Consider the following 11166-nt stretch of genomic DNA (forward strand, 5'->3'; position numbering starts at 1 on the left):
CCAACAGAAATCGGTATACTATTAACTCTTTGGCATGGAATTGTTAACTAACATTGATGATAGAACCTGAATCCGTTTCATAGATTATGCAACTCAAAGAAATCATACTTAGTAGACAGGCTTTTGGCAGAATAAAAGCGTTCGAAAACCATAAGAGGAGATTATAAAATAAAATATTATATATAGTACAAGTGTACAATAATAACAATTGAAAAGGATTCCAGTTGTTTTCTCCAAGTCCTGATATAATGTACAGAATATTGAGACAAAAATGATACTGTGCTATATATAATGTATACATAAAGCATATTTTGCTGCTATGACTTTGATTTTGTATATTTGTTTGACAAAATTCTCGAAAGAGTAAGATCCATCACTTGGATCAGTTCTAGCCTCTAGGGAAAAAGTCAAGCTCTACCCCCCTGATGATGATCAAGCTCAGTGGAATCACAGCTCGAGGAGGAAGGATTGAGTCCATAGTCACTTGTCGCTCCATATTCACTGCTATTGAATTCTTGGTTTGATATTATCATTTTCCTAAACTTGATCATGTCAGCATTGTATGCACCAGTATCATAGGATTCAGAGCTCCCACTTGAGCCAAAAATGCCAGTCTTTGTACCATCACTCATGTCTTCCAAAGCTGAATCGCCATCCAAAGCTCGCATAATCTGTTTATTACAATGTGCATCACTAATTGTCTCCAGAAAGTAGAAGAGAAAAGGAGCATATCCAATGATGAGTCTAATTGCATTGGTATAAGATATAAGTTCAAAGTAATAGATTATGTGAATGGTAAACCACAAAACCATGTACTAACCGGACTTAACATAGGAGGGTCTAGTTTGATAGCTCTAATCTAGAAGATGACATACCTGAGTCATCTTTGGACGTCTTTTAGCAGAATGACGAGTGCTAGCAGCAGCACAGACTACTAGCCGATGCAGCTCATTTGGAACACTGTTTCCTTCAAGAGGAGCACCTACCAATTCGTCATATTTTCCCTCTTCCAAGGCTGTTTTAAGAAGGGGCCTAGCCTGTTCATATTCATACATTACGTTAATAAGGACATGTATATACAAAGATTAGTGCCTAAATACACATTTAAAATCTAGGTATTGTTGATGTAATGAATGAGAGATGGAAACGTGAGATCAAGAACAAACCCAGTCTACTAAACTGTCCTCCATAATATTGCTAGGATCAATAGGTCGCTTCCCAGTTATGAGTTCCAAAAGCACAACTCCAAATGAAAACACATCTGATTTGTCTGTTAGCTTGCCACTTGATGCATATTCAGGAGCCATGTACCTGCAGCATATGTCAAGGTAATTTCCCTACGTAGTAATCCTCTAATGATGCTCCCAATTGCAAATGTTTTTAAGGATAAGATGGTCTTTTCATTACTGATGCCTAATTTTTTCCAGATGTTCACATGGAAAGTTACTAAAATACATGACTACGTTAATCTCAAAATCAAGCACCTACATCTATTACTTTAACCAAGAGGTCGAAAAAAATTAAAATGACTTCTAAACATTTTTCATGTATGCTAAACATTGGTTTTTTCTGGCCTTCACTGTGGCTCTCTCTTTCCTAAGCTACTATGACTAAGCATATGAAAAGTTTTCTGAAAATTAGAAACCTTTAGAACTCCAAAACAAAAACATCAAATTGATTCTCAGGACATTCTAAATCTTGCTCAAAATTATCAAATGTGTAGGCTTTTTGATTGATAACATGGTATATGATTGGATTTCGACCAATTAAGATCTTTCAGTAAGTCTGGAAACATTTACAGATAATAGATTATGTCACCTATAAAGATAGGCACTAACCTTCACCTAGTGTTTCATTTACCTCTCAAAAAGTAGAAAAATGATATGCTTGACTCACCCGAAAGTTCCCATAACACGGGTGGAGACATGAGTTAAGTTATCAGAAGAAAGCTTAGCCAATCCAAAATCTGCCACCTGAGAAACCAGAAACACTCTTGTAAGTCCCAAGGTCAACATGATTATTAAGCAACTCTTCTAATAAAAGTGGTGATCTTACGTTGAAAACCAACCTCCCAAGTGTCCTGACATATAAAATACATAAAAACAAACACATGAGACAATAATGACTAGGAAAGATTTTACCTTAGCTTCAAAGTTGTCCTCAAGTAGAATGTTTGCAGCCTTTATATCACGGTGGATAATTTTAGGATGGCCTGTGTATAGAAACAAGGGTTGAGAAAGAGAAACAAAGAGAAAAAGAAAAGGGGAGAAGTGTGGAAAGAAAATTGTCATACAATCTTCATGGAGGTAAGCTAATCCTTTGGCTGATCCCAAAGCAATTTTAAGCCTTGTTCCCCAATCCATAACATGATGTCCCTTCCCTGTAAACAAATTTGATTTAATCATTAGCATGGAGAGCATTTTCGACAGTTCAACTGGCTTTTTAAAAGGATTTACTCATATATATGACAATGGAAAGAAATTTTATGCTATTACTTAGTGTATTTTCTCATTTGTAGTAGCACATAACTTGTCTTATTTTTCAGGTTACCAATCCCACTTTCTATGAATAATTACCTGTAGTTATATTTAAGGTCATGACCTGATAGTGTAATAATTCTTTATACTAACTAGTGTATATAAATTCTTAAGAAAGTCTTTCAGCAATGCAGTTCTATACTCAATTATGAAGTCATTTTAAGTGGTGCAAGATTTATGATAAAAAGGAAGTATTCAACGACAGGGAAAGTACCATGAAGATGGAATTCCAAGGTTTTGTTGGGAACATACTCATAGACCAACATTCGCTGGCTATCAGCAATGCAATATCCAACAAGAGAAACAAGGTGGCGATGATGAACTCTGCTAATGATATCAACCTCTGCCTGAAATTCTCGTTCACCTTGTCCACTGCCCGACTTCAAACTCTTGACAGCTACCACCGTTCCATCAACCAAAACACCTTTATGTACATACCCAAAACCACCTTGGCCTAACAAATTGGCCTTAGAAAATCCAGAAGTTGCTCTATCTAGCTCCTCATAAGTGAACTGACTCTTAGAGAACCCACCAAGACTCGGAGATGGCACAAGAGCTTGGCCATAGAGCACAGAGCTGTTGTCGTTACTTGTATAAACTGTGGTAGGAACCTTAACAATATGCTCCATGGGCTTAGGACCTTTGTAGTATGGATCAGTAGTACGTGCACCTAAAAACAAAAAATATACACTGTTACTAGGATGGTGAAACCTCCTACAATTTTTGAGCTTCTCATTAAAACAACAAATGTGTACTTGAATAATTATGACAGAAATTGGATTATGCATACAAGTTAAATTCTTACTTATATAACAGAGGACCAATTACTTGTACACAGTTGCTTTTAAGCGACTCGATAATTCAAGTTTTTTTCAATTTACAATATCAGGATATGCAACTTATACTAGATACGAAATAAAGACACATAGGTTACAATTTTACCAACCTTTAAGTGGACGTCCAGGAGGACCAGGAGTAGGATTGGTATAGTAGTGTTCTTTCTTCTTCCTTCTCCAGTAAATTAAGCAAACAATGATAGTGGCAAAAACCAACAATCCTGCAACTGCTATTCCAGCAACTATAACCATTTCAGATGAACCTGAATTAGACGATGGCGGGCCATTGTTGCTTTCTGAATAACCAGCTGCTGGTTTCCCTGAATGTTGCGGACTGCCTGGTTTTTCAAAAGGTGCTGATTTTTCTGAAGGTGGTGGAGGAGGAGATAATTTTCGAGCAGATAATGAAGGTGGTTCTGAGGAAACTAGAGGTGGGGGATAAAATGTGGATGAGGTAGGAGGAGGCGCATGATCTGGAGCATTGGGTGATGCCGTAGTGTATTCTGACGGAGGTGAGAGTACCGGTGGTGGTTCAGAAGCTGAGGGTGGTGATGGTGATGGCGATGGTGATGACGCAGGAGAAGATTCCTTGTCGGGAGGTGGTGATAAAGGTGGAGGAGAATTTACAGGTGGAGGAGATTGTGGGGGTGGGGAGGTAGGCGGAGCTGGTGGTGGAGATTGTGGCGGAGATGGGGAGGGTGAAGATGGAGGATTAGAAGGAGAGGAGGAAGTAGTGCCATTTTTGTCGGACGGAGCAGTACCAGGAGGTGATTGCATTTCAACAACGGTGGAATTTCCGGCAGCCGGAAATTCAACCTCTCCTGTTAACTGCTCGTCTCAACAAATCTTCAATGCTCCTATATTTCCATAAAAAGGGAAAAAACTGTTACCTTTACATAACTGAAGATCCTATATAATATCACCATATAACATAATTGATTCTCTTTTTTCTCATTAACATGGTTCATTTTGTTAAAAGTCTTAACAATTTGGACATGAAGATTGGTGCCCAGAACAAAAAAAAAAAAGAAGTTTCAAGAGAAGAAATTTTTACCTGGAAGATGTATGAGAACAAAGGTTTCTCAAAGAAGAGAAATCTTAGCATTGTGATGTTCAAAGAAAGCCTATCCCTTTCCCCTCTCTCACCCTCAAACTGTTTGCCTCCTACAAAGAAGGACCCTTCTCTCTCTCTCTCCAATTTTATTTTATTTTGCTTTTAAACACCTCTTATAGGATGGGGGGAAACCCACCAAGATATTAGTCTGTTAACAAGAATATTGTCTGAAATTAGTTGAGGTGCCCGACTTTTTAGTCAACTGCAGAGCATTGCAATAGTAGTATATACTCCAATTAAATTGGGCCAGGCAGTTACGTGATCACTAAACTTGAGTTCAAAAGTGTACTATCCTGAATCCTGATCTTTCATAACATGGAAATATTTCATAGTGTTTATTCAATCCAATACTTGATTTCTCTATTTCCCATTTATTCTAAGTAACTGTGTTTATTTCGTAGTGTTTATTCAATCCAATATTTGATTTCTCTATTTCCCATTTATTCTAAGTAACTGTGTGCGCATAATTGAGAAGAAATGGAAGAAATAGTTTTTATTTTATTTGCTTTATGAAGACAATCAGTTCATCTTCTATCAGACCTGATATGGCTTTATAGCCTTTTAAGTTATGACATTCACATAGGAAGAAGTTGATGTCAATTGAGAATATGTAATAGTTCCAAAGTGTAAGTAGTCGTAAAAATTATTGTTAAAAGAGTAACTGATTATTCATTTCAAACATAGTTTATGTAACAAAGGAAAGAACAGAAACTAAAAACTAGCAGCAAGAAGGTAAAATGAACAAAGGACAAAAACAAATCATACTACTTGTCCAAATGAAACATCATCAAGGGTACTACTTCTTATCCTCCAGATCCCTGTACCATAACGAGGCTGTTTATGTAGGGTAAGAACCTCTTATGAGTATCCACTCGTCCCGGACTCCACAGTGTCTCAACCTTCTGCTTCCTTAGGTGATAAAAGTATATCATTGTGACCATGTGGATCACCACAGAGTATCACTGTCAATACAGGGTATTACTTCTTATTCTCCAGATCTGTGTACCATAACGAGGCTGTTTATGTAGGGTAAGAACCTGTTATGAGTATCCACTCGTCCCGGACTCAGCAGTGTCTCAACCTTCTGCTCCCTAAGGTGATAAAAGTATATCGTTGTGTCCGTGTGGATCACCACAGTTTCACTGTCAGTACAGGGTAGTACTTCACAACACTCCTCCATGGGTATCCCAGACACTTGAGTACGAGGCTTCTTGCTTCCAAGATTTACACTGACACTGCGCTTCAGGCCCATGTCCACACCTCCATAGATATCTATTACGAAAACATTTCCACTGTCATTATAAGCAGTAACATAGCACACCTCATCTCCTATCTGCGTTAAGGCACCACGTTGCTCGGATTGAATAATAGGTACATGTAGAACTGCTGCAATCTCATTTTTCACATCGAATGCTATCACTTCATTTGATGATGTATTCCTCCAGTAAGCCACCCCCTCCATATAAAATCCTCCACCTGCAAGACTTGTATTTTCCAGCTCTAGACAGTCTGAAGGAGAGCACTTCCATGAATCTGATTCAGAACAGTAAATCTCAAAGCAGACAACTGGATGATCAAGAACAGTGACTGCAGCGACCACGTGATAAAATGATTCAATATTAAACTGAGGATCAAATGCAAGAACAACTGCTGGATCAGATCCGTGGTAATATTGAGGAGGAGGGAGCTTTTTCCAGTCTTTGGTTGCAGGATTGCAAACGTAATAACTGTCCTGCCCCTGACAAAGGAGCAACCCGCTGCTAGAACTTAGTACTTTAACGTTCTCAGGCAAGAAACCAAGAGAAGGACTCGGGACTCCGTTCGCGGAACGATGCAGAGACAAAAATATAGGAGGATCATCTTGAAAGCCCAGTCTTTGATAAAAGTAGCCTGAAAGTTTCTGGAATGTGAAACTCTGATTGTACGCGAGTAATGGACTAGCTATCCACTGATTCCATTCTTTTGACACAGCCCGAAACTTCATCAGTGATTTAGCAGGGAGGAAAGGCAGTACATGTCTCTTCGCTACATCTTTGATCTTCATGTCCACTCTCATTATGATGTCTGCAGGAAATTCAGAACAATTGTACCCTTCCTCCTTAGAAGCAGCAGTCCTCAAGTCATACAATGCTAACTGCAATCCAAACCGTAAGACTTGTTATAAGAGGTATAGTAATCAGAAGCAAGAGCTATATTGTTATAAGTATAATCAGAATCAAGAGCAATATACCAATTATGCTGCAATCTCGTACTAGTTAGGATGATCTATATTTGTGTCCACTCCTCTTTTTAGGCTGGGCAAGTTGTTCACTCAGAAAGGCTCATTTTTAAGAAGTAAATATTCATTAATGTTGAAAAAATAAATGAAACAAGGAAAGAGGAACAACAGAGGAATCAGGACTAGAAAGTAAGATCTTATGAAATAGCTTCTCAACAAAAAAAGGGAACTACAGATTGCCCATGACATTGTGAAAAGGAGATGGGTTCAAATGGAGCAAGACGATAGCGAATTAGTACATTTGGCCCCAACTAGCTTGGAATTGAGGCATAGTCATTGTTACAATTGTTAACTTTAGGTAAGCTGGGATATCGCAGAGATGAGATCCGAGGACATTTATGAGGACTAACTTACACCACTACCGATTAGACAAACTTTCATATGTCTTCCATCCGCCAATGGACATAATAGAAATCTCCACCTAGAAAGAAAAAATTTGAAACATAAAATATACACCATATTCAGTACAATTCTAAAGAGAAAAAAATGGACCTTAACATTCAACAAGAGACTTCAAGTTCTGTTATTGGGATTCTTTTTTGTTGTAACCTTTATCCCAAAACAAGTAAAGAGTGCCATAAACGAGTTGGAGTACTTCGGCACTCTCTTGATCGAAGAGATGATGATAACAAATTGTTGAGACCATTGAAACTAGAAAACGAAAAAAAAGGGAAGACAACTATACCGAGTTAATCCCACCACCCTGAGGTTTAATAGCAACGTAACTGTCAGAGGAGTCGGAATAGATATCGTCCTCCAAAGATTCATCAGTCATCGTGTCAATGTCAGAACACGCCATATTTCTGCATAGATATACAAGTTAGAGCCTCTATTAGTTAACAAAAAAAAAGGAAAAAAGTATATGAAAATGAGAAAATCACGGAATCAAGAAATTGAAATCAAAACTTGGGTTTCAAGAAATTTCACTATACTGAAAATGAGAAAATCACGAAAAATGTATTAGAAAAACGAAAAAAGAAAAAAAGAAGAAGCAAGAAAATCCCAGATTGAACAGAGCATCATATCAGAGACCCCAGTAAAAGCCCTCCATTCATTTAATGAAATTTCTTGAACAAAATTACACTTCAAACCTTTCAAAATAAAAGAAGCGTGTATTTTGATAATTCTTGATCAACTAAAACATTTATTTCATCAGGAAAAGCAAAAACAGAAAACGATAACATTCAAGGAAGTAGAGGAAGCAAGAACGAAAATGATCATATCCTTTCATGATAAATTCAGTGTTTTTTCATTTCTTTTTTTTTTCCTAAACAGAAAACATAACAACAACAACAATGCGATGATCAGTGCCGGTAAGCAAAAGGAGAATTAAGAAAGGGAAGAACTCACAGAGTGCAATGCGCGCAGATTCTGGTGAATAAAGTTGCCGGAAAACCAAGAAAGAATCGGAGAGAACCGCCGGAAAACCCTAACGACGACGGAGACGAGAAAAAAACGCGTGGAGACCAGAGAGTTGAAAACTAAACTGAATGAGAGTTATAGTTTGAAGAGGAGAGCAGCTTTGGCTTTAAGGAAACGGAAAATATATTTTGGCACCGCATGAATATACTTTTTACTGTTATTTTCGTAATTAAAGGGGGCTAAGAAGAGTGGATTGAGCAATTTAATTTTTTATCCAAAATGCCTTTTAAAATAAAATCACTAATAAATAATCCTAAATCACGACCAAGAATTTCCACTTCCCAAATATATTTTTTGGACAGTGTTTCTTTCTAATCTCTCCAAGCCGGCCATAATAGGAGGCTGCTATTTCAATAGAAAAGGCGGAACGAGGATCTCGCCATCAGCTCGACTAAGAGTTCCGAATAACTCCAGCAAGAAATTTATTGAAGAGTTGGTGTGCACTAGGGAGTCAAACTATGCGACATTATCATTTATGTTTGCGCTATGTGAGTTCTAGCTACTCTTGTTCAAAAAGTAGTTTTTCTATTTATGTATATTTTTTTTTCATCCGATTCTCTTCATTTATATCTATTTCATACATAAATTTAAAACTCATCACATTAAATTAAAAATAAATAACTGTAAAAAATTAAAGTAAATATTTCATAAATTATATTTATAACGTAGTTAACTACTATTAAAAATTTAAAAATTAGCAAACGGTAAAAATTTAAAGTAATAGTAAAAAATAGATATTTAGTATTCAGTTTTTTTTCTATTTTTTTTAGTGTTTGCAATTTTAATTTTTATTGTAGGCCAAAATTTTCTTTTTCAAAAGGCTAATTAATATGAACAAAGGCCTACAATTAATATGGCCTTTGAAAGTTGATCAAAATTTATTTATGATTCCTTAATCACCATGTAAAATAGAAAGTGCCTAATATGTGACAAATAGAATAATTATTTAGTCTACCAAGCATGTTAAAGAGTGTAATTACACTAAATATCAATTACATTCTGGATTTTCAAACAAGGGCTTAGTGTTTTCTTTCTTCTCACACACAAAAAAAGAGATAAAAATGATACTCCCTCCGTTTGAAAACAATGATTTAGTTTGACTTGACACGGACTTTAAAAAAACTTTGAGAAAACAAAGAAGACTTTTCCATCAATGGTCCTAAATTAAAATTATGTCAAATATATCAAAATACTCTTTAATCTTGTGGCATTAAACATATCACATGAAAAAGTTGAAATTAAAATTTTATCAAAAAAGAAAAAGGGTCAGTCTTTTTAAAACAAATTAAAAAGGAAAGGAAACCTTTTTTTTTTATGATGGAGGATATATTTTTTTAAGAAAATACAAATTTCATTTTCCCCTCTAAACACAAAATCCTCGAAACAAATTTCATTTCATATATGTAGTTCATTATTTTACAAATTCAATAATTTGTAATATTTCATTTTGTTTTACATTAAATAAATAATTAACATTACGTTATAATTAATAAATTATTAACGATGCATTAATTTAACTGAAAGATCAATATGCTTGAAAAATAGTAATACAAATATATATACATCACCTCACATTAATGATTTTGTATTTAAAAAGAGGAAAAGAAATATTTGAAGGTTTTTTCAATATCTTGTAAGAAAATGTAGGGTAAATAGGTGTACTCAAGTATCATTAGTGAAGTTAAAAACCGCCCAAACGAAATATAATCTAGTTATGTCGGTCTAGTTCATTTTTATCGGGTAAGTTTTAAGATTTTATTTTACATTAAATAAATTATTAACGTTGACTTATAATTAATAAATTTATTAACATCTCATTTAATTAACTCAAACATCAACATATTTGAAAAATTATAAAATATAAACACATCACCTCACATTAATTACTTTGTATTAAAAAAGTGAAGAAAATCAAATCTTGTGAAGAAAAATCAAATCTTTTCAATAGCTTGTAAGAAGAGAGTAGATGTAGTCAACTACTTAAGAAGAAGCGGAAGAACAAAAATTGTCCAAAATAAAATATAATCCAGCTCCGTCGATTTGATTTGTTTTTATCGGGTAATAAATTTTAAGATTTTAGTTTACATTAAATAAATAATCAACGTTGTTTTATAATTAATTAATTTATTAACGCTGTGTTAAATTAAATAAAAGATCAATAGGTTTGAAAATTTTAAAAACTTCAGCTCACATTAATTACTTTGCATAAAAAAGAGAGAAAGAAAATCTTTTCTTTTTAATTTGATAGAGTCTTAGGTATACTCAGTTATTTTAGTGAATAAGAGTAAAAACTCCCAAAAAGAAATATAATCCATTTCTGTCGATTTGATCATTTCTTTTGAGTGTTTAGAATAATGATTTCAAATTTAACGAGTTTTAAGAGTTGTCATGTAAAAAATTTATTTTACTTTAAATAAACAATTAACTAATTTATTAACGTCGTGTTAAATTAAATCAGAGATCAATAGGTACGAAAAATAAAAAAACATCACCTCACATTAACTACTTTGCATTAAAAAGAGGTAAAAGAAATCTTATCTTTTCAATTTGATAGGGTCTTAGGTGTACTCAATTGCTTTAGTGAATAAGAGCCAAACTTTGAAAAAATAAAATATAATCCACTTCCGTCTGTTTGATTCGTTTTTTAGATGTTTAGAATAAAAAGGACAGCCCGGTGTACTAAATCTGCCGCTATGCACAACGTCCGGGGAAGGGCCTGACCACAAGGGTATATTGTACGCAGACTTACCTTGCATTTCTGTTAGAGGCTGTTTCCAAGAGATGTTTAGAATAATGATTCCAAATTTAATGAGTTTTAAGAATTGTCATGTAATTACATTAAATAAATAGTTAGGGTAACGTTGAATTAACTCAAAGATCAAGAGATTTGAAAAATAGAAAATAAAAATATATACTAGACTCGAACTATGTTAAACATAATTTCTTGTTTTTAAAATTTCTTTTCAAACCAAAAATCTA

The 11166-nt window shown here is 34.8% G+C and overlaps 2 protein-coding genes across 3 annotated transcripts; both read right to left on the minus strand.

Moving 5' to 3' along the window:
- Window positions 1-216: 216 nt before the first annotated feature.
- On the minus strand, window positions 217-4562 carry LOC129873625 (proline-rich receptor-like protein kinase PERK5). The gene is made up of 9 exons (XM_055948754.1): window positions 4428-4562; window positions 3484-4230; window positions 2752-3207; window positions 2294-2380; window positions 2142-2212; window positions 1897-1973; window positions 1167-1311; window positions 876-1037; window positions 217-671 (listed from the first exon to the last, which is right to left on the minus strand). Exons 2-9 carry the CDS (start codon window positions 4148-4150, stop codon window positions 408-410), a joined length of 1929 nt encoding a protein of 642 aa, XP_055804729.1. The 5' UTR covers window positions 4151-4230; window positions 4428-4562; the 3' UTR covers window positions 217-407.
- A 568-nt stretch (window positions 4563-5130) lies between these two features.
- On the minus strand, window positions 5131-8403 carry LOC129873804 (F-box protein At5g07610-like). Of its 2 annotated transcripts, XM_055948988.1 has the most exons (4): window positions 8116-8403; window positions 7451-7568; window positions 7120-7186; window positions 5131-6621 (listed from the first exon to the last, which is right to left on the minus strand). In XM_055948988.1, the coding sequence occupies exons 2-4, from the start codon at window positions 7531-7533 to the stop codon at window positions 5473-5475; spliced, it is 1299 nt and encodes a 432-aa protein (XP_055804963.1). In that variant the 5' UTR covers window positions 7534-7568; window positions 8116-8403; the 3' UTR covers window positions 5131-5472. The 2 variants fall into 2 exon arrangements, with proteins under 2 accessions (XP_055804963.1, XP_055804964.1); XM_055948989.1 differs by lacking the exon at window positions 7120-7186 and having other exon boundaries at window positions 8116-8398.
- Window positions 8404-11166: the final 2763 nt, after the last annotated feature.

This window comes from Solanum dulcamara, chromosome 11 (genome assembly GCF_947179165.1).
Source record: "Solanum dulcamara chromosome 11, daSolDulc1.2, whole genome shotgun sequence".
NCBI lineage: Eukaryota > Viridiplantae > Streptophyta > Magnoliopsida > Solanales > Solanaceae > Solanum > Solanum dulcamara.

Coding starts and splice junctions, on each gene's coding strand:
- LOC129873804 (XM_055948988.1), bottom strand. CDS start 7,533: ATGAATCTTTGGAGGACGATATCTATTCCGACTCCTCTGACAGTTACG. Junction 7,187..7,450: donor AGGGTGGTGGGATTAACTCG/GTATAGTTGTCT, acceptor TTTTCTTTCTAG/GTGGAGATTTCTATTATGTC. Junction 6,622..7,119: donor TTTGTCTAATCGGTAGTGGT/GTAAGTTAGTCC, acceptor TTTGGATTGCAG/TTAGCATTGTATGACTTGAG.
- LOC129873625 (XM_055948754.1), bottom strand. CDS start 4,150: ATGCAATCACCTCCTGGTACTGCTCCGTCCGACAAAAATGGCACTACT. Junction 2,381..2,751: donor CTTGGAATTCCATCTTCATG/GTACTTTCCCTG, acceptor ATTTGTTTACAG/GGAAGGGACATCATGTTATG. Junction 2,213..2,293: donor AGCTTACCTCCATGAAGATT/GTATGACAATTT, acceptor TTCTATACACAG/GCCATCCTAAAATTATCCAC.